General features: G+C 45.6%; 1 protein-coding gene and 1 pseudogene across 1 annotated transcript in view; one reads left to right on the top strand and one right to left on the bottom strand.

The window, feature by feature from the left end:
* TRIM71 (tripartite motif containing 71) overlaps window positions 1-21133 on the top strand; it is a 71671-nt gene extending 50538 nt beyond the window's left edge. Inside the window, exons 3-4 of the mRNA XM_027585014.2 lie at window positions 11326-11460; window positions 14389-21133. Coding sequence (XP_027440815.1) covers window positions 11326-11460; window positions 14389-15840 — 1587 coding nt within the window. The 3' untranslated portion in view covers window positions 15841-21133. The remainder of the gene's footprint in view (window positions 1-11325; window positions 11461-14388) is intronic.
* Window positions 1145-2012, bottom strand: LOC113917292 (annotated as a pseudogene).
* Window positions 21134-22952: the final 1819 nt, after the last annotated feature.

Here is a 22952-nt window from a genome sequence, read left to right as displayed (position 1 = left end):
CTCTGCTTTATTAAGGGAGAACACAGTTCTGAAAGCTTCAGGTAGAATTCCTGTCTCAGGGACGCATCTCAAAGCTGTTTAAAAAATACTCCTGGAAGACATTGGAAAAAGAAGCTACTGTCTAGCACAGGGCATGCTTTTGTTTATTGATATAAAAAGATAATAAGACTTGTGTGTGAGTCTACAAGTGTTTTTTCCTTTATTGGTCACCAAGCAATGGAAAGGATGACAGATACTGAGATTTTGAGAAGTTCCCCACAGGGTAAATAAGTAACCTTGAAATGCCAGCAAAGGACATTGCTCTGGGGGAGGGGTGCATGGTGCTTTGGGCACTTGATTTCTTTTCTTTTCTTTCTTTTTTTAAGATTTTATTTACTTATTTGTCATAGAGGGGAGAGAGCGTGCACAAGCGGGGGAGCAGCAGGTAGAGGGAGAAGAAGGCTCCCCACTGAGCAAGGAGCCTGATGTGGGACTTGATCCTAGGACCCTGGGGTTGTGACCTGAGCCACCCAGGTGTCCCGAGACACTTGATTTCTTCTTGCAGTTGGTCAAAATGTTAATGAAGTAAACAGCCCAACCACATAATTTTGATGCTGCCATTTAATAGCTTTTATATTAAAGAATGCAGCAGATGGTATGAAGACTTTTTAAAAGATTTTATTTATCTATTTATTTGACAGAGAGAGACAGAGACACAGCGAGAGAGGGAACACAAGCAGGGGGAGTGGGAGAGAGAGAAGCAGGCTTCCCGCGGAGCAGGGAGCCTGGTGCAGGCCTCAATCCCAGGACCCTGGGATCATGGCCTGAGCCAAAGACAGACGCTTAATGACTGAGGCACCCAGGCGCCCCATGATTTCTGTTCTTAATATGAATACTGAAGAAGGAAGGGGGAACAAGTCAATTACCATAAAATTTGGGGGAGCAGTAAGTTATTTTAAAATATACATATAATTGGTGCCGCGCCCCCCCCCCCCTTTTAAAAAATCAGTCCATTTAAACCAAAATCGGAATGATTCTGATGATGGGGTAGGAAGAGATTTTGATTTCTTTTACAAGGAACATTTAAATCGCAAGTTTGATTTGTACGTCATTGGTCTAAGAAACTGTCTTCAACTTGTTCATTTATTCTTTTTTTTTTTTTTTTTTGACACTGCCTGAAACACAACGTTTTATTACTTTTATGTACAGAAAATTCAACAGCATCCACTCAGCCCAGTTTGGTGGCCAGTTCTTTAGCCTTTGCCTTTTCCAGCTTGGCGATGCGAGCCACAGACTTTGGGCCCAAGACGTTGCCTCCCCAGTGGCGGCGGATCTCGTCGTATCTGTCATTGTAGTTGGTCTGATGGCCTCCCACCAGCTTTGCCAGGGCTCCTTTGTCTTCCGAGTTGACCTGTGTGAAGGCGACAGTGGTGCAGGTCTTCCTGTGGACCAGACGGCCCAGCCTGGCCTTCCCCTTGATAATGCAGTAGGGAACCCGCATCTTACGGCACAGGGCAGGCAGGAAAACCACCAGCTCAATGGGATCCACATCATGAGCAATCACTACCAGCTGAGCCTTCTTGTTTTCCACCAGGGTGGTGACAGTGTTAACCCCAGCTCGAAGGACAGGTGGCCTCTTAGTGGGGACATCCCCTTTGCCTGCAGCTTTCTTCTCAGCCCAGGCCAACAATCTGCTTCTTCTCCTGCTTTGTCTCTGGTCTGTACTTGTGGGCCAGCTTAAGCAGTTGAGTAGCTGTCTGGCGGTCCAAGGCCTGGGTGAACTGGTTAATTGCAGGAGGCACTTTTAGACGTTTATAGAGAATAGCCCTTTGCCGTTGGCAGCCAGATGTAGCGGGGCCATTTGACAAAGCGGGTGAGGTCCCTTTTGGGCTGGATGTCCTGTCCGATGCCAGAATTCTTGGGCCTCTTCTTGAACAGGGGATTGACCACCTTCTTGGCCTCCTTCTTCTTCACGACAGCAGGGGTCGGGCCACCTTCTTCCCCTTCGCCTTCTTCCCTTTCGGCATCTTGGGTTGCTGGAGGAGTGTTCATTTATTCTTAATAGTATTACTAAATAAACGAGTCATTCGGGAGCTTTTAAATATGGCTTGTTTGTACTGGCAAATTGGCAGATCCAAGAAACAGAAATAGGCTTTATTTTTTGCTGGTAACTTAAGAATCAAACTAAATAATAGGTGTTAAAGGCATAGATTTAATAGGTTTAAATTCTGATAGCAAATACCAGAATAAAAACCTAACTAGGTTAAAGGATTATTACATGAAAAGGAAGGGGACCAGTATTAAAAAAAAAAAAGAGAAACCCAAACTGAAGGTAAATGTATGTTAAATACCTAAAGGCAGGAAAGCATTCTAAGATTAGAAGTGACACAAGAAACTTGTGCACGTTTTTCAAATTTTTAAGCAACCTCTACACCCAACACTGGGCTCAAACTCAGGAACCCGAGATCAAGAATCTCATGCTCTTCTGACTACAGCCAGCCAGGAGCCCCAAGAACTTGTGTATATTAAAAGGAGAGCAACTGGGGCACCTGGATGGCTCAGTTGGTTAAGCACCTGACTCTAGATCTCAGCGTTGTGGGTTCGAGCCCAGTGTGGAGCTACTTTAAAGAAAAAAAAAAAAAAAGGAAAACAACTAGAAGAGAAATAGTTACTCCAAGAAGATCATAATAGGTAAGTACAACTTTTTAGAAGGCAGGCACAAACAGGTGAAGGAATGAAAAAGATGCAGATACCTTCCAAAGGGACAATCCAGCCACTTAATGCAAATATACAGAAGTATATTCAGCCTGAGTAGTAAACCAATTAAAATGACACCAAAGTACTATTTTGGATAAGGAACAAAGTATATACACCACACTCAATCTTTGTGGGTGGGAGAACATGTTTTGAACAATATCCAGAGCTTTAAATGTGGAAGAAACTTACCTCCAAGGACATGTCCTTTATCCTGAAGGTATGGATTGCACCAGTATGAATGGTCAGCAATAGGAGTTGGGGGTTTTTAGGCCCTTAATATTTATAAAATGTTCGTGATCACATTACAAAATGGTGTTAACTAAAATTAGCAGATCCTGAAGTTGCTTCAAGAAAAATTACTTAAAATAAGTAAACAATGCATAAAAAGATTATGGGAGGAAGTAGAAATAGGCCAAAATATAAATAGTGGTGTTTTACTGATATGGTGGGACTGAGGCAAAATTTTTTCAGCTTTCTTGAGGAAAATTGATAGATAATGAACTGCATATATTTAAAGCATACCAACATACGTTCAACACGAATTTCACCCATGAAAACATCACCATAGTCAAGGTTAGGAACATGTCCATCACTTTCTAACATCCTTCATTCTGTTTCCATGTCCCCAAGCAATCATTCATCTGCTTTCTGTCACAGTTTAGAATTTTCTTCTGTTTTCATCAGGTAGGAGACGAATTTAGCCATAAGTAACAGGCTTCCACTCTGCTCCTAAATATGGTGGCTTAAATATGCAACGTTTTAATCTCTCCTGTTTAAAGAACTTAGTCTGGAGATACTGATAGTCATTGGAGACACCTTCAGCTTCACCCCACTGTACGGAGGTGTTGATGTTCATCCCCATGCCCAGAAACGGCTGCTGGAACTCAAGGTGACATATCTATATTCTGGACCATTGGAAGGGAACTGACATTCTCTGGCCTTTTGTAAGATTTCCCAGAAGGTTCGCACAACACTTCTTCTATCCACTGGCCAAAATCCAGTCTTACATATCAGTTGCAGGCGAGTTTGGTTTATTTATTTTTCCTTCCAATTTTTTATTTAAATTCTAGTTAGTTGGGGTGCCTGGGTGGCTCAGTCAGTTAAGTGTCTGCCTTTAGCTCAGGCCATGATCTCAGGGTCCTGGGATGGAGTCCTTCACTGGGCTCCCTGCTCAGCGTGAAGTCTGCTTCTCCCTCTCCCTCTGCCCCTCCCCTCTGCTTGTACTTTCACTCGCTCTCTCTGTCTCTCTCAACTGAATAAATAAAAAATAAATTTCATTTAGTTAACATACAGGATAATATTAGTTTCCGGTTTAGAATTTAGTGATTCATCACTTACAACACCCAGTGCTTATCACGAGTGTCTTCCTTAATCCCCATCACCCATCTGGCCCATCTCAGCCACCTCCCTTCCAGTAACCCTGTTTGTTCTCTATAGTTTAGAGTCTGTTTCTTGGTTTACCTCTTTTTTTGTCCCCACTACAGTCATCTGTTTTGTTTCTTCAATTCCACGTATGAGTGAGGTCCTACAGTATTTGTCTTTCTCTGACTGGCCTATTTCACTTGGCATAATACACTTTAGCTCCAGCCACATCGTTGCAAGTGGCAAGATTTCATTCTTTTTGATGGCTGAGTAACATTCCTGTGTGTGTGTGTGTGTGTGTGTGTGTGTGTGTGTGTGTGTGAGAGAGAGAGAGAGAGAGAGAGAGAGAGAGAGACATCTTCTTTATCCATTCATCAGTCGATGGACGTTTGGGCTCTTTTCATAGTTTGGCTATTGTTCATAATGCTGCTATATACCTCAGGGTGCATGTATCCCTTCGAATCAGTGTTTTTTTGTCCTTTAGGTAAATACCTGCTAGTACAATTGCCAGGTCATAAGGTAGCTCTATTTTCAACTGTTTGAGGAACCTCCATACTGTTTTCCAGAACCGGCTGCACCAGTTTGCGTTCCCACCAACAGTGTAAGAGGGTTCCCGTTTCTCTGCATCCTCCCTAACATCTGTTGTTTCCTGTATTGTTAATTTTAGTCATTTGCAGGGTAGTTTTTATCCAAGTGCACTATAGCCTTAAATAAGGTAGACCTTTTTGTTACTTTTCATCTGATATTAGTAGAAAGTCAGTAGTCATGATAAGGGTAACTAGTCCTTTAGTCAACTTAAGTTGCCTGCGTGGTTAAAAAAGGAAACATTAGCACTTTACATGTTAAACAAAAGTGATAGATATTGTACCATTTAGCACAAAAATTAGGAATGGGCTGGATGGCTAAGCAAAATTTAAAATTTTGTAAATTAAAATGTAAGTTCATCTAGACTTTCTGGACTACTTTGGTTCCCTAACTTCTGTTTTTGTTCGATCCCTTTACTAGACCATGTAACCTGCAGGAACTCCTTGCCATGCTGGAAAGTTGACCACAAGGAATGCTGAGAATGCCTACTATTTTATATAAGTTTATATAAACTAGCCCAGAAAGTAGATCAAAAAATGTTGTTTTTTGTTTTTTTAAATTACAAATTACTGTTACATGGGCCCTGGGTGGCTCAGTTGGTTAAGCGACTGCCTTCGGCTCAGGTCATGATCCTGGAGTCCCACATCAGGCTCCCTGCTCAGCAGGGAGTCTGCTTCTCCCTCTGACCCTCTTCCCTCTCCCCTCTCGTGCTCTCTGTCTCTCATTCTCTCTCTCTCAAATAAATAAATAAAATCTTTTAAAAAAAAAAAATAAATAAATTACAAATTACTGTTACAAATATGGAAATGGAAGAACAAAATTTAGTTGTTGTGCCCAAGATCCCAGATCTCATTAACCATAGGCCTTCTATATTCGTCAGTAAGAATTAGCGGTCCCTCTTTACCAAGGGCACTGAAAACGGCACTTTCTGTAAATAATGCTTGAGGTTTGGGTGTCATTCTTTCCATTTTGTAGAGAGAAAACTTTGCTTGAAAGAGATTAAGTAACCCTCCAGAAGTCACACTAACAATGAGTAGAGGAATTGCAGTTTGAACCCAAAACTGATGGTCACCTCTCATTTGGGAGGCAGCTGTGCTCCCGCCTACTCCCTTTTCATGCATTTGCAAATAATATACACAAATGTGATGAAAAATGGTTGGAAGAATTTTAATACATCATGACCCAATAATTATTTTTCCCATGCTGTCTTAATTAGGATCCTTTGTTGCAGTTGAATGAAAGGAGATGAATAGTCTCAGGTGACTGGGTAGGAGAATATGGATGGATCAGGCTTCAGGTGCCCAGGGTCTCAGACCTTGATGCCAGCACTCTGTCACTTAGCTCTGCCTCTCTCCGTGGTGACCTCATTCTTGCTGTTGAACATGGTTGGCATGCATGGGCATCTCTTCAGTCCTGCACTGTTCCAGCAAGCCATTCTCAGGGAAAGAGTGAGTTTCCTTTCTCCTCTCCTCTTCCCTTTTGGGGTGGAGGGAGAGTTTGGAACCTCCATTTGTAAAATTTCAGGGTAGGGCCCTTGATTGGCTTGGCGTCCTTCGTTCCTCCTTGGGCACCATGCCTGGATGGTAGTGAAGCGTCCGCTGGGCCAAATGAATAAGCATGAACACGTCCCAAAAGTAAAGGCCACTAGCCACACCAAATCTGCAGGCAGTTTTGAGTTCTTACCAATTTTACACCACCTTTAATGAGTATCAGTGACCTTTTACAATATATCTGAACTCAGTACAACTTGGGACTTTTACCAGCTTTTGTTTAGAAAAAACTTATAGGAGCTCCATTCCCTTTCTTCAGCCAGGGATGTTTATCCATTATTAAATTACAAGTGTCAGATGTACAGTTGACTGTGAACCACAGTTTCTAAGTTATAACTCTGAGAGACTACTTGTCTATATTTAGCTTGAGAGTCTTAGTCTAGAAAAAACACCCAGAAGTAAATTCTCCCAATTAATTCTATTTAGTCCTGTAAAAAGAATTTACTATGATGAGGGTCTAGAGCTACCGACAACAAAGGAAGCCTGAGAGATGTTTGTAGTGTATCTCATCAGTGTTTTAAGGGTGACCAGTCTTCCTGGAAGTATAACATTTTGGCCACTTTTGTAATTAGAGCCTTTCATAAGGTGCACTGATCCCCTGGGATGGGGGAGATACCCATAATCAAGATTAAGGATATGGTTGCTCTCCACATAAAGAGAGCCTTGATTATTTCAGTCACACTTAAGACACCATTGATTGTAATATGCACATTTATTTTATATACACCTAACAAAGGAAGAAGCCCATTGACAATTTTAAGATGAATCATAGTTTCAAAGGTATTAAATGTGATAAAATTACACTTTAGAGTGAACTACAGTAGTTCCCATATCTGGTTTTGTGGTCTGTGAGTTTATGGGTGACATTTGCATTCTGTCATCTTCTGCCTATCAGGACACTTCTTTTCCTTTTTTTAAAGATTTTTTTTTTCCCAGTTCATTTGACGAGAGAGAGCACATGCACGCATGCATACAAGCAGGGGGAGCAGCAGAGGGAGAGGGACAAGCAGACTTACCACTGAGTGGTTTGCCGGATGCTGGGCTCCATCCGGGACCCTGAGCTGAAGTCAGAAGCTTACGTGACTGAACCACCTAGGCACGCCCATCAGAGCACTTTCAGTAGCAGTCATCTGGCTGCCCCGTCCCCCCCCTGCAGACATCATTAATCTCTTTTGTGCTCTTTCCTATGAAACCCAGGTGGCCTCCACCTCCCCTGTACTGAGTGGCCAGTACTCAGCACTCAGCTGGCATGCACTGATTGGCCTGCCCAGATTGAGACCTTCAGTTTTCAGATGTTTGATTGGATCTGTTAACATCTAAAAGATAACTTTCTTCCCCTCAAGCCCCATGCTTATTGGATAATTTTTTATTATCCGTCCTTACTGCAAATTGAATGTTTCTGTTTTCGAAATTTATTCATCCCTTTTACCTACTGTCGTTTCCCCACCCCACCTGCCTCTCGTTTCCTTCAAATGCCCTGTTTAGATAATGGGAACTAGTTTGGCAGGTCCTGGTCTGCGCATCTTGGAATGCAGTGCTTGACGGGACTGTGTATGATTCGGAAAAGAAAGCTCTATTTTTTGTCTCTACACATAGGGCTTTTATGACTCTCAACCCTAAGAATGATCCTATCCTTGCACACTTGGGGATCCCTCAAATTACAGTAAGAGCTTTGTACCCCTTCTACCTGATTGAAAAATGGAAGAAACAGTTCTTGTCCTAGAATGGGAATTCCAGTCCTAAGGGCCTGCTAGAGACCTGGCAGGAAACATCGAGGGAGCAGGCCTGCTAGGAGACAGTAGGGGGAGAAGTGAGTAGACAGACATTTGCTGTGTAAACCCACTTGCTACACAGAGTGGGTGGGGGTGGTCACTGTGCTCTCCTGCCAGTTCTTGCCCTGTAGGAATGTAGGCCTGTTACTTCCATTTCTTCTGTTTTCTATGGAGAATCAGTTGGGTAAGTAATATGGCATTGGTATAAATAGAAAGCATTTTGCCACCTCTGCTTTCCATTGAGGAAGCTAAGAAATAAACGGACAAAGGCTGTGTTGCCTTGGTCGCGTATTGACTCATTAATGAGCTGGTGCTCATTAATGCCGACACATCTGAAGATGGGATGTTTGGGTTACTAAGTTCTCTCCATCGTGACCAACCCTTTCACACGCTTGCTGTGTGGTGCTGGGTCACAGCACTTCCAACCACAAATCCGGACGTTGGCAAAGGGGACTTCCTTCTTCTGTTTGACTTTCTGTTCTTAGCAGCAGCAGTTTGTCACCCAGCAGCAGAGGGTTAGCTCCAGTTCCCAGCTTCGGCCGCTTCCAGAATGAGGTGGGCACAGTCCCTACCTATAACCCCTACTCTCCTCTCTTTGTTCTCCTGGCCCAAGGGTGGTCGCTGCCGACTGCAGGCATGGTCTGTCTGTCATCCTCTGTGTGCCCTTTGCCCTGGCAGTTCTCCACTAACTGTTCAACCCCATTTTCTACGTTCAATTATCTCTGTTTAAGTATCTAGCGAGATTTCCCATCTTCTAAATCAACCCTGACCACCTGAGATGTTTGGAATCTGCCAAGTCCATCATGAGACCTGCTTATATGCTTTTACTGATGGGTCAGTCTAATTTTTTTATCTTTTGGTAATTTCGATAGTTCCATCTGCTTCAGTTTGGTGGCTGCTCTTTCCTAGGGCTGCTATAACAAATGACTATAAACTGGTGACTTAAATAATAGGAATTTATTCTCACATAGTTCTGGGGGCTGGAAGCCCAAAAATAAAGGTGTCAGCCAGGCTGTGCTCCTGAAGGCTATAGGGAAGAATCTTGCCCTTCTTTTTCCAAGCTTCTGGTAGTTGCCAGCAATCCTTGGTTTTCCTCGGTTTGTTACACTTACATCACTCCTAATTTCTGCCTCTGCCTTCATGTGGTCTTCTTTCTGCATGCCTGTCTTCACATGGCCTTAAGTGATTTTCAGTCACTGGATTTAGCACTCTTCTCTAGTCCAGTATGACCTCCTCTTAACTAATCAGCCTGAATGTGGGGGAGACAATATTTAACCCACTATAGTTACCTACTGCTTTGATGAATATGGTTATGGCCGTAGACGTTAGCAAGTGTAAATATAGAGATTGTTCCTGCTACAACCCAGTGGCGAAGTATCATGGGCTATGTACCTAACCCCCACGTAGTGTGCTATGTAATGACACTTGGGACAGGGTAGTAAAGGTGGAACAGAAACATGGGAAGGTGTCCTTCACTGCCAGTTTCAGGAAGATAGTGGCATCTGATTCGGGTTTTTGAAATTTAGGGTGAATTTGGAAGAGAAAGCATTCCAGGCCATGGATAGTCCATGAGCATTCTCGATCAGCCCAAGTGCCACCTCTGATCTTTAGGCCTCACAGGGATTGGGGCAAAGAATGCCAAGAGCAGTTAGCCACGGCAGCCATGGGTGATTTGGGGGCAGCTGCAATGTGTGTGTGACTTTCGTGCCATTGGCGTGTCTTGTAGACTGAGAGGATTAAGGGGGGGGGTCCCCAGTTGTAAGTGACAAATGAGTCACAACTGTTGAAAATCATACTCGTACAAATAAGTCTGCTCATGTATTGTTTCATTCCATTTCTGTGCACTATCCAGAATAGACAGAAGTGTAGAGACCAAGCAGATTATGGTTGCCATGGGGGAGTTGGTGGGGAGATGGAGAAAGACTGCCTAATGGGTATGGAAGCTTCCTTTTGACGATGGTAGCGTTTGGAGCTAGGTGGTTGTGATGCTTAGACAATATGGAATGTGCTAAATGTCAATAATGGTACATTTTATGTTCTACCTATTTTACCACAATTTAAAAAGCAAAATGGGTCAGGAAGTGTGCGTGGGCCTAGGTACATGACTGTACCTGCATGACAGGAGCTAGGTGGGATGAAGGGAAAGGATGCCTGTGGTCTTACTGCACGTGTTTCTCAGCTGAGCACTGTTGGTGATGTTTTACTCTATGAGCTGCTGTGCTGAGCTCCTTCCATGTATTATCCTGTCTTTTCCTCCTATTGGCCGAGGTTGCAGAAGGCCAGGCACTTGTCTGGGGCCTTGCAAATAGTAGGACATGGAACTAGGGTTTGAAGCTGGGTTGGCCGACGCCTAGAATGACTATCCAGCCTGCTTTTCCCAAGATGGCCTCAGCTGTAGTTGTGGTCCACATGCTGGAAACCCTCACTCCAGGGCACACTCACGGTTGGTCACCTGTGAGCGATTCCTAAGCTCAGACCAGGCTCCAAACCCTGTGCGCTTCTCTAGGCCCCTCCTGATGTGGGACATAATAACACCCTTAGACCTGTTGCACCATCGGCAGTTTGGAATCCCTGATTTAATACTTCAGTATCTCAAAGAAATCCTTGTGGCTTTTCAAGATACATCATGTAATATTGATGAAAACACTGGGCCTTCTGTCTTGATTAATTTTTTATGAACAATAATACGCCTGATTAAACTGGCTGATTTACCGAGGGCTGGTGGTACAGAGTAGGGTGTGTGGTGGTGCAGGAATGGTCTGGCAAGCGGACTGACCACAGGGCACGGTGTGCGTGGTTTCTGTGGCAGATCAGTATCCCCAGTGTCCCTTGGGGTTGGAATGAACTGTGCTGCTGATGACATGACAGGAACATGATGGCTACCTGCTGGCCTGCAGCGATGACACACCTTGACCTGAGTGCTGTGCTGGCCTGCCAGGTTTTCCCACGTGGCCAGGAAGGCCAGAAAGTCTGTGGGGAGCTGGTTCATGTGCCAGTCCCGTCCTCGTTCCCGCTTTTCGGCTTGGACCCAACTACACTAGTTTCATTGTGTCGGAGTAGCTCTTAAGAATGCTGACGTTGACCTACGTGTAAGTGCCGTTTCCCATAGGAAGGAACCCAGCACTTGGCACGGCCCCTTCGGCTATGTCAGACAGGTGCCGTGCTCCCCTTGCGTGCCTGCTTTCTTTCCAGGGAAGTGGATCAAGTGGTCTCGGGGGCCCAAGGTGGTAGCTCTTCGGGTTTGCGACAAGCAGACTTAAATGTTTTGCTTGAGGAGTGGAGGTCCTTCTAACGCCATGACCTTGCTCTTGCTTTTCCAGCTGAGCATCGAGCAGGCCCAGACGGTGGCAGAGCAGGTAGAGATGAAGGCAAAGGTGGTACAGTCGGAGGTCAAAGCCGTGACGGCAAGGCACAAGAAGGCCCTGGAGGAGCGGGAGTGTGAGCTGCTGTGGAAGGTAAGGAGTGCTGCCCACCCCCACCCCGGGCCTCTTGGCCGGCCAGCAGTTTTCCAGTGAACTGCAGCAAAACCACGAGGATTCTCAGGTCAGATCCCAGATCCCGGCTCGGAGTGGAGAACAGTTGGAGGTTTTCCATGAAGTGTGTTGGCAGGAAGATGCAGGGCTCCCTGTGACACTGGGTGCCATCTGAGCACTAAAGCCACAAGAAGTCTTCTCAGGAGGAGTCAGGCACCCAGGACTGGAAGGAGCCTCACATTTTATGTTGCGCACACTCAGGGAGACAGAAGGGGGCGCAGTCGAGACTGTTGTTATGAAAGCAGGCTGCTGGGAAGTATCCTTATTTTTTGGTGTCCTGCCTGGTTGCACTTCCTGCCCCCTTGTGGAAAACCACTAGGGAGGGCAGCGAGCGAATGCCCTTTCTTCTGTTGCAGCAGGAAAGAGTGCTGAGCAGGCTGGTGTGCTGTTTAGAGAAATCAACTGAAAAGATGACTTTCCCCACTCAAGTCCTCATCCCAACATTTTCTTCTCTGGTCTTTACTCCCTGCCCCAGGAAGAGGGGAGAAAATGCCTGTGAATGGGCCAGTACCTCAAGTCAGTTCAGCTCCAAAATGACATTTTCTTAATGCGTGAGAATAAGACCATACACATAGCTCATTAAAAAGGGTGCACTTAGGTGTGTGCCTGCTCCTTTTAATCATCTAAACTATGCAAAAGTAGAGATGAGGTCTCCATTTCTGAAAGTGATCCTCACCAATCACTATGCCCTAAAATGTTCTGGAAGGCTGTGTTGGGTTTTGCTTTGCATTTTCCATTTATTTAGCACGTAACTAACTGCTTTCTGCCTTTGCTGACCTCTCGAGGAATATGGCTCAGTTACCTTTTGACGAGAAGAGAACGGTCCTTGGCTAGAAAAATTCTTTAAGATTTAATTCAGCATGTATTTTATGCAGGCACCTTTGCAGGCCTGACATGGTTTCCAGACACTCACCGGCCCCGTGGTCTGCCAGGCTCATGCCACCCACGAATGTTAATTATAACTGAAAGGGGCCCACTTTGTGCAACCTGAGAGCTCCCTGGTGAACTCTGCCACAAACTTGCTCTTCTGGATTTGCTGATGAAAAGGCCTTTGTGGAAAGGAGTTTCTGCAGATCTCACCTTAGGTACCCTCCCTCCTGTGAGGCCAACTCCTGTCCTCTCCCTAAAGGCAGTTCTCTTTCGGGAGGCATGGGAAGCAAGTTTTTAGTCTTGGAGAAGCAAATTTGGAAGAAGAGTCAGTCTCTCTGTGTAATATACTTTGTTTCTACATTTCTAAAAACTCATTCTGAGATAACCTCCAAAATACGCATGCTCAGCATTCTGGACACACGCTCGGTCCCATTTGTCTTTACTTTTTATTTAAATCCTGTGGGACTCCCACTCTCTTTTACTAATTACTGACTCTTCTGCCCCTCCCAGCAAAGCTTTCCTGCCTGTCTTCTGCCCGGCCACGTCCTTGTTACACATCTTTTTTCTGGCACTCCCCATTACTGAAGATATTTGAGTGCCGGGTGACCCAGTTTTGGGTATCTAGATGCACTTCTTCATGCTTGTGGCTTACAGATTTCCAGGGGACTTGGTGACCTCGTGGGATTAGCTGCAGCCACCTAGTTGAGGAATCCAGACCAAAGCCCAGAGGTTTGGCCCAGTGCAAAAACCAAAGGACAAAGCTTCTCTTTGATCTGTCCCCACATGGGCCCCTCTACACATACGTGTCTTGCTTCCAGAGTGGACAGATGGAAAAGTATGACTGGGTCAAAAATCACATCATCACCCCCCTTCCCGAGGGAAAATCTGACTGAAATCCAGGCCTCCCCAACAGTGGAGCTTTATTCTGAAATAGACTTTCTGTAGCGTTCTGATGGGTAGAGCCCTCAGCAGTCCTGGTTCTCTCTACACGATGGCATGAATCAGCTAGATGACTCATTTCTCCCCTTCACAGGGGAAATCACTTCGAATTGGTGGTCTTTGACTAATTTAATGCACAAGAATGGGTAAGTGGCTCTGTTTCATTGGTCACGTACAAACCCACATTCCCAAATCGTGGGTTTCAGAACCTCAGAGGCAGAATTACGCAGGTCAGAATTCAGGTTTCTGTATTACAACAGTTTAGATTGAGAGGGCTCCTCTGGAAATACTAGAGGCCAGTGGTTTCCAAGGACTTACTGTTTCCAAATTTGGCGGGGGTGTGGCCTTTCAGGCTCCCTGTGAAGACAATAAACCACGAAGAGGACTATGGGATGTGTGGCAGGCCAGGGGGTACAGGTTGTAATCTTGAATCAGGTTCTCAACAAATCCCTTCACTCTTTCCACGCACTGTCTTCCTTCTCTCTCCTCTCTCTCTCTCTCTCTCTCTCTCTCTCTCTCTCTCTCTCTCTCTCTCTCTCTCTTTCGGAGTGGAGAGTGGGGCAAGGCAGGGATGGTAGAGTGGAGGAGGAATCACTGAAGAGATTGCAGACTCTATAGCTCTGCTGAAAATTCAGCCCTTCAGGAGTGTAAGACCGGCCTTGTGCTCTAGGCCCCTGGGAAGTGCTGCTGGTGAGGGCCACATTCTCGACCTGTCACTGCGCACCTCCAGGGCCTGGCACAAAGCAGATGCTCAGAAAACATTTGTTATATGGCTGTGCTTAGCTTTTATATTTTATTTCTAAGTGACAGGAATAGTAAAAGAACTCCCTCTGTCTTCGCCCAGATGTACTGATTATTTACATTTTGCCCCATTTTCTCCCTACTCTGTATGTGATTGGTGTATTGGAGACAGGATGCCTCTTTACCCCCGAACGCTTCTGTGTTTGTTCCCTCTGAGCAAGGGCAGTCTCGTCCATCGTCAGTTACTTTTTTTTTGCTTGCTTCAAAGCCTCCGTCCTCTCCCTGCTCTCACCTCTCCAGGTAGAGAAGATCCGCCAGGTGAAAGCCAAGTCCCTGTACCTGCAGGTGGAGAAGCTGCGGCAGAGCCTCAACAAGCTTGAGAGCACCATCAGTGCTGTCCAGCAGGTCCTGGAGGAGGGCCGGGCGCTGGACGTCCTGCTGGCCCGGGACCGCATGCTGGCCCAGGTGCAGGAGCTGAAGACCGTGCGCAGCTTCCTGCAGCCCCAGGAAGACGACCGCGTCATGTTCACACCCCCCGACCAGGCCCTGTACCTCGCCATCAAGTCCTTCGGCTTCGTCAGCAGCGGGGCCTTTGCACCGCTCACCAAGGCCACGGGTGATGGCCTCAAGCGGGCCCTCCAGGGTAAGGTGGCCTCCTTCACCGTTATTGGCTACGACCACGATGGGGAGCCTCGCCTCTCAGGGGGCGACCTGATGTCAGCTGTGGTCCTGGGCCCCGATGGCAATCTGTTTGGTGCCGAGGTGAGCGACCAGCAGAATGGGACTTACGTGGTGAGCTACCGGCCGCAGCTGGAGGGTGAGCACCTGGTGTCGGTCACCATGTGCAACCAGCACATTGAGAACAGCCCCTTCAAGGTGGTGGTCAAGTCGGGCCGCAGCTACGTGGGCATCGGGCTCCCGGGCCTGAGCTTCGGCAGCGAGGGCGACAGCGATGGCAAGCTCTGCCGCCCCTGGGGCGTGAGTGTGGACAAGGAGGGCTACATCGTTGTGGCCGACCGCAGCAACAACCGCATCCAGGTGTTCAAGCCGTGTGGCGCCTTCCACCACAAATTCGGCACCCTGGGCTCCCGACCCGGACAGTTTGACCGGCCAGCCGGTGTGGCCTGCGATGCCTCCCGCAGGATCGTGGTGGCCGACAAGGACAATCATCGCATCCAGGTCTTCACGTTCGAGGGCCAGTTCCTGCTCAAGTTTGGTGAGAAGGGAACCAAAAACGGGCAGTTCAACTACCCTTGGGACGTGGCGGTGAACTCTGAGGGCAAGATCCTGGTCTCTGACACCCGCAACCACCGGATCCAGCTGTTTGGGCCCGACGGCATCTTTCTGAATAAGTACGGCTTCGAGGGGGCTCTCTGGAAGCACTTTGACTCCCCCCGGGGTGTGGCCTTCAACCATGAGGGCCACTTGGTGGTCACCGACTTCAACAACCATCGGCTCCTGGTCATCCACCCCGACTGCCAGTCTGCGCGCTTCCTGGGCTCCGAGGGCACTGGCAATGGGCAGTTCCTGCGCCCACAGGGTGTGGCCGTGGACCAGGAGGGGCGCATCATTGTGGCCGATTCCAGGAACCACCGGGTGCAGATGTTCGAGTCCAACGGCAGCTTCCTGTGCAAGTTTGGTGCCCAAGGCAGTGGCTTTGGGCAGATGGACCGCCCCTCTGGCATTGCTGTCACCCCCGACGGGATGATCGTGGTGGTGGACTTTGGCAACAATCGGATCCTCATCTTCTAATCCCGTTCTCTAGGCTTCCGTGTTTGGGCTGTGCGTGCGTCTCTCTCTCTCTCTCTCTTCCTTTTGAATTTCAAAGAAGAAACAGTCTCAGGGAAATTTCTTTTTTTTCTTTTGTTTAAAGAGAACAAGAAGAGTACAACATTGCTTAAGTCCTACCTCATCTTTATTTTTTTACAGATGAATGTACTTATCTTTTCTGCAGGGATTGAGCCTGTGACGTGATAATTTCTATCTACCTCATAAATCTTTACATTTCCTTCTCCAGCAGGCCCTCTGCCCTCCTCCCCACCCTCACTCAGTGGAGTTCACGTTCCCCTCTGACCCTTTGTGGGGCGTGATATGCACAAGCCTGGCGTCTCTGTGGCTGGGGGGGGGACTGGATGGGTGGTGGGGTGTATTCTGTAGATTGAGCCAAGGAAACATGAAAGAACTACTAAGTAAAAAAAAAAAAAAAAGAAAAACTATAAAATGTGGAAAAATAAGATTTAAAATGCTGAATTATAGAGTATTTGTGTTCTGGAGAATACTGTGTTTATGGGATTAGATTGTGTTGTGATCTTGATCTTTTTAGGAAATCTTTTTTTTTTTCCCCAATGCTGCAACAGAGAACTTTTCTGTGTTCTCCTCTAATACCTCAGTGTGTTTATCATCCTGTTCAGCATCTTTTCTTATTCTTAGAAGATGTGGATGTGGCTGTGGCTTGCTAGCCAAGAAAAGCAGACTATTCTATTCATGTTTTAGGGTATGTATCTTTCTTCTTTTAAGGGATGGGGTGTGTATGTGTAGTGTGTGTGTGTGTCTGAGCCATCTTATACCAAAATAGTAAAGCTGAAGATCATACACCACCACCCAAAGAAACTTTTCTTTTCACACTTTGGTTTCTAAAAAATAGATGTAGCTTAGGATTTTCAATTAAAAGTATTCTCAAAAGTTAAGTATTTTTAGTTTGTTATTGGTTATAAAGTTCAGTGGATGGAAGGAGAAAATCAGCCTCATTCTCAGAGGGTGTCAGACCTGCCCGGCCTGTGGACTTGAGTGTGGGCAGGCGGGCGGGCGGGCGTGTGCCGAGGTGGTCCATAGAGAGCATAAGAAAGCAACAGGCTACCCCCAAACTCTGCGGGAGGGCAGAGGTCAGTCCCTGACCTCTGCTTGAATGTTGTTCTGTTAATAATGCTAGGTGTTTTTTTCTGAACTTTTCCTTTAAAAGCACAATTTTTACCTGCTTTGGAAGTTCAGGGAAATAGAATGTTTGACAGTCAAATGACTAGGAACAGCCCATCCCTACATCCTCTGCTCGGGTCACTTCTACGGAGTGGTCTGCTCCTGAGACATGCAGTAGGACCTCATGGTTAACATGAATTTTCTCCCCAAAGGCCTTTGAATGTAAAAGATTTGTAAACCAAATTGCCCCAACCCAAAATGTAGGCTGTAATATTTTTTGTTACACCTCTGTCTCGGTACCAAAGAATGAAAATTTAGCCAGGCTCCCGCTGCAGAACTGTGGGATGGCATCCGTCACTTTACAGGGTTGGTTTGTAGTAAGCTGGACTTGGGTACAGAGCCTTGTGCTTCTGGACATTATCTATCTTTCACATGGAAAGTAGGCATAGCTAATATCCTGCTTGTGAGAACCTATTTGGGTCCCTACATTCTCCAAAGTACTGAGGAAGAACCACATTCCGGAGTAGCACACCTCAGGAGCCCAAGGTGCTCTCAGACGGCGGGGGCTTGCTTCCAGGGAAACCTCTTGTTCAAACAGAAGGACTAACGTCAGTTTCTGTTCCTGTATTTCAGAGAAACTCCCCTTGCAGTAGAGATGTAGTTTTAAATGAACCGAATGAAGTGACACATGGAGCAATTTGTTTTTGTCATCCCAAAAGAAAAGGAGTTGATGGTGGTGTAGCAAGTCAGTCAAATTGGTTTCCTCGTTCAGCTCTTTTGGACATTTACCACTTCAAGGCACCCTGTGTCCTCCCCATTGCTTTAGTTCCAGGGTTTCTGAATGACCAAAATGGGAAAAAACTCACTTCATAAAGGAGAACCGCATGCAGTAAAGGATCCAGAAATTGGAAAGTCGCACCAGACGGCTGCCTCCCAGCTGCTCTGTTTCAGGGCAAGGAGGCGTCAGGAAATCTTGTTTTGTAAACCCGCCTTTTCTTTTATTGAAGCCTTTAATTTTGAATCCTTCCCCAGTTCCTGTTCGGTTGCCTTTTATTTGCCCCTGGGTTCTAAGTTCTTTGGTAAAGAGTTTGTGTAATTAAACATTTTTATTTTTTATTTTGGAAATAACTTGGTGCTGGTCTTCCTCCCCTCCTCACCCCCCAACCACCCAACAAACCACCCTTTAAACACCAAAGACAACTGGTTTTAAATGCTTACAAAATTTTATTGAAGAAATGGATCTTGAAAATTCTTAGAAGTGTTCTCAGAAACCTGGGATGAGTTACTTCAGGTAGTCACTACCTTTGATTCTCCCATCTTCACACTGATCGGTCCTTCCCAATGTCCCTGTATGTGGGGGAATTGTGGGACCTGAGTGAGAGATTTTCTTGCTGAATAGTGGTAACGTAAAACTGTAGTTAGCATTTCTCTGTGGATTTGGTTGTAAGGCCAGGGTTTCCACACTTGACTGAAATGATCAGGTCTTAATTAATAGACTGACCGGTTTGCAGGCTCAAAGCTAGTAGGTCCTCCCCTGAAATGAGCGTGTAGGTGCGTGATGCGGCCTCTGCCCTCTGTGGTGGTACATCTCCCCACCTTTCTGCACCCAGAACTGTGCACCACTGCCATTTGAGAAACATGGTCACACTTGGGAAGCTTTTGTTTTTAAAACACTGGCCATCTGTGGCTGCCCGTGATTGACTCCTGACCCACAGGGATTGGTGCGAAGCACTTTGGAGTGTGTTTATTGTACGATGTAGAAGGCTCCAAATCAAAGAAAGAGGAGGAAAGCCAACATTTGGAACTCCGGTGTGAGTGAGGCTGTTCAAAATTGGGGATTTTAACTGGGTATCTCCTGCCTCTTAGGTGGTGCTAGGGTAGGTAAGAATTGGGTGGACGAGGAGGGTCTTGAACACGGTGAAAAGATAAGGTTGTGGGTACTGCGAGGGAGGAGTATAAATTGTTTCTGTTAAGTAAATGTGGTATTCAGACAATAATCCCTACGTGTGTCCAATCTGGTCAGGTGGCAGGGTGGCGCGGGGTAGAAGGTCAGTTTGTGTTTGGAGATGCCAATTGGATTTGGATATGTAAGTTTGGGTATTGAGATGGCTCAAGGAGATCTAAATAACCCGTAGGTGCAAACCACTTTTGGTTGACAGAGTTAACATTTCCAAAGTGTTAATCTTTTAAAAAAGAAAAAATCATTTCTCTGTAAATTTGGTCCCAAGAAGCAATGCTGTCTCAGAAACCTCTGCTCTACGGTGGCTGGTAGGTGGCACATGAGTTGGCTGGAGCCCAGTGGCCCAGGCAGGACCCAAGTGTACTAATCTTTGATGGATGGATGCCCTTTTAAGTCTAACTTATTTGGGGAAACACCTACAGGGGGTACCATAAACAGAATCTAAATTGTGTGTTGGGGCCAAAAAAGTTGCCAGATGTCAGGCACTTTGTGATGGAGCTATAAGAGAATGGCTTGAGATTGGCTCAGTCTGTTTTATTCTAGTTAAGCCAAAGCTTAATAATTTGAGGAGGGAAGTCTTTTTAGGCTTGAAGCAGCAGAGTACTGTTGATGTATGTGTTGTCTTCCTCTTTGGAAGATTCTACAATTGCTGTGTTCTGGTAGATAGGGATATGCCAAAGTTATAGGCTTGTTTTTCTGTTTAAAAACAAAAATCCAGTGGTGCCAAAAAAGTATGTAGGGTATTTATTCAAAATATCACTCACTGATTTTCCAACAGTCTGGGGCTGTATAAAAGTCAAAGTCTTGAACTTACTCGCCTGTGATGATATCCTAGAGCCAGGCCCTCCTGGGGCTCTCTCCCACTCTGGCTTCCTGCAGGCCAGGGGCTCAGGACACGCACCGCAGTTCCACACCACACCGTTTGCTTTCGTTTAGTTTCTACCTCACTTTTGGTGAAAGTCATCTACCTCATGTTAGCGTCTCATGGGTCTCTGAAAAGCATAGTATTAATCCACAGGAGAGTGGGTGGGAGTGGGAAGCTAGCTCTAGAAGAAAATGTTTTTATAAATCCAGAACTGACTTCTCCCAGGGGAAACATTTGATTGACTTGGAAACCAAATATTCCTGTACTCAGGCAAATGTCATCCTAAATCCCAAGTATTACTTAACCAGTCTGCCCCCCACCCCCCGCAACTAGGAATTAATGCACACCACTACCTTGTTCAGTATTAATGAAACTACTGGTTCATCTGACCTATTTGAGGACTTACCTGCAAATAAAGACCTTTAGGTCTCTTTTTCTCTTCAAGAGAAAAATATTTTATCTATATTTTGAATGTCTGCAAATCTACCCTTTTAGGAGCAATTCTAAGGGTCTAGTTGTTGGAAACATCAAGTATTTGAAGGGAATAAGAATCCTTTAGACTTTGGGATTGTAATTGTATCTTTTCTGGACCCAGCAGGATGTTAGTCACCATGACATTGCAACAAGCACTGCTTCACTGAGCAGGGACTGGTGAGGTGCAGTGCTCTTTTGTGTTGTGTTTAATTTTTTTTCTACCAAAGGTAACATGTTGACGGGTTGTTCTTTCCTTTGTTGTTGTTGTTGTTGTTTTTAATTAAATACTTGATGAAGCTGAAGCACATTACCATGGTATACTGTATTGCCTCTCCACCTCTCTTGCTCCCCTAGATATTTTTTGTTCTGGTTGGAAGAGAGGGTCCTGAGACCACTGTAATGATTGCGGATTGGGTGAAAAATGTCATGGTGAAGCAGTACCTCAGTGATGTCTATTTTTAAAACTGATCTTACGGGTTAACAAGCCAGCCTGGTGGGATGTTTTCCATCCATCATTTAACCAGTAATGGTTCTAAAAGTTTTGTGTATCCACACGGTCTTAGACCTCCTTTTAATGATTGTATTAACTTACAAGCTCAGGTAGTATTTTTCTTAAGGCTCTAATCTCAGAGCACACTGACTGAATGTTAACGTGTGTAGCAAAGTGTTTACTTTCTTTAAATAACCAGCTCTGGAATAGTTCTTTATGTTTCTAGCAGTCTGTGTAGTTTTTCTTCAGAGGAAGATTTTTCACGTTTCTGGGGTGTTCTTGTTTTTGGGGTGGTATGGTTTCTTTCCTTTTTTCCCCCCATTCTTTTCCCCTAAACTCAATGCAGGTGAGAGGGTGGGTGGTGGGTAAGGGATGTTGTTTTTAACTAGCATGTTAGTTATAATTGGGTGGGTGGGAGGGTAGTATTTTTTTTTTTTAATGAATCTTGTTTAATACTGTCCATTAGCTGTCATGCCCGGTCAGCAAAATAATATTTTTAAGTGTAGAACACATGACTTGTTTTTTGTTTTTGTTTTTGTTTTGTGGGAAAGGTTAATGCAGAATTGGAGAAACTAACATGGGCATATTCCCAGATGTTAGAATGACTAAACCTTAAAAAATTTTTTTTTAATTTGTCCAAGGCAGACCTGATGTAAGGAATATGCACCACCAGAATAACTCTCCGGGCCACAGAAGCTCCTGCAAGCCCTTCTGGGGTGCTGACTGCCTTTTGACACTTTTTAAAAATGGGCACTGCAGTGGTGGTGCAGATCCCATCAATTAAATGAAGAATGGGGGATCAAAGATTTCCCCCCAAACCTTTAAAGTGGATTTTTGTTTGGGGTGTGTTTTTCCACCCTCTTGAATTTTTACTTTTAAATCTTAGATGTTATCCTGCGGGCTGCAGGCATGACAGGCAATGAGCAGGTGAAGAACCAATGGGAAAGTGTTTGAAAACTCGTGTGTTAGCTAACAAGGCTTCTGAATGTATCGCTGTGGTCCACAGAGAAGGCTGGAGAAGGTAGCAAGGAGATGCTGTATCAGCTACTGCAGCCTTAAAACAAAGTTGGTGTCTCTTTGGACTTTAAAATTGTTCCTATGCAGCTTATTTTATTTTTGTTTAATCAAATAAACAAGAGGGTTTTTCCATGGAAATATGTGTCTGTGTGATTTTAATACAGAATGAACAAGGGTGTGTGTATTGTGCTCCATGGAAAGGAAATCTGTGAGGAGGGTGGCCCAGAGGTTGCGCTCTGGTGGATGGGCCACCTTGGGTCCATGCAGGGTTTTCCAAAAAGGTATGGATGCTGGCATTTTTTTTAAAATAGAGGAAATGTTAAGTAGCCTTAAATGTTTTCATATCTGTACTTGTGGATTCTGGGGGAATTAGGGATCTGGCAGCCCCAGGTCTACCACCTTCTGAGGACCTGAGGAGCAGATGTCCCTGTAGAGGGATGAGTGTTCCTATCTCACTCACCCGCAGTTCCCTTCTCCACAGATGTCCCTGCTCTGCTGGGGCAGCCTCTGCCTGGGATGGAGGGGACCAACTTTGGGGTCTAAACTTGGCCCTGGGGAAAAAGTGAGCAGCTTACTCCCATGGCCACTCTTTGGCAGAATACTGTAGAAGCCAGGTGGATCAAGACATCTTTTGACGGGCGCCTGGGTGGCTCAGTCATTAAGCGTCTGCCTCCGGCTCAGGTCATGATCCCAGGGTCCTGGGATGGAGCCCCGCATTGGGCTCCCTGCTCCTCTCTCCCTCTGCCTGCCGCTCCCCTGCTTGTGCTCTCTCTCTCATCACATAAATAAAATCTTTTTTTTTTTTAAGATTTTTATTTTTTATTTATTTATTGAGAGAGAGGGTGATAGAGAGAGACCATGAGAGAGGGAGAGTCAGAGGGAGAAGCAGACTCCCTGCCGAGCAGGGAGCCCGATGTGGGACTCGATCCCGGGACTCCAGGATCATGACCTGAGCCGACGCAGTCGCTTAACCAACTGAGCCACCCAGGCACCCCACATAAATAAAATCTTAAAACAAAAAGACTTCTTTTGAGCCTAGTGTGTACACAGCTTAACTGGGAGACATCATTTTTCATTGGAACAAAGTGTCCCCCAGATTAGCTCACCTGTTGTCTGTGTCTCCTCAGACAACCTCGTTTGACCTG

This window comes from Zalophus californianus, chromosome 1 (genome assembly GCF_009762305.2).
Source record: "Zalophus californianus isolate mZalCal1 chromosome 1, mZalCal1.pri.v2, whole genome shotgun sequence".
Taxonomy (NCBI): domain Eukaryota; kingdom Metazoa; phylum Chordata; class Mammalia; order Carnivora; family Otariidae; genus Zalophus; species Zalophus californianus.
Note: the sequence above shows the minus strand (reverse complement) of the source record. Positions and strands in the feature narration are given on the sequence as shown.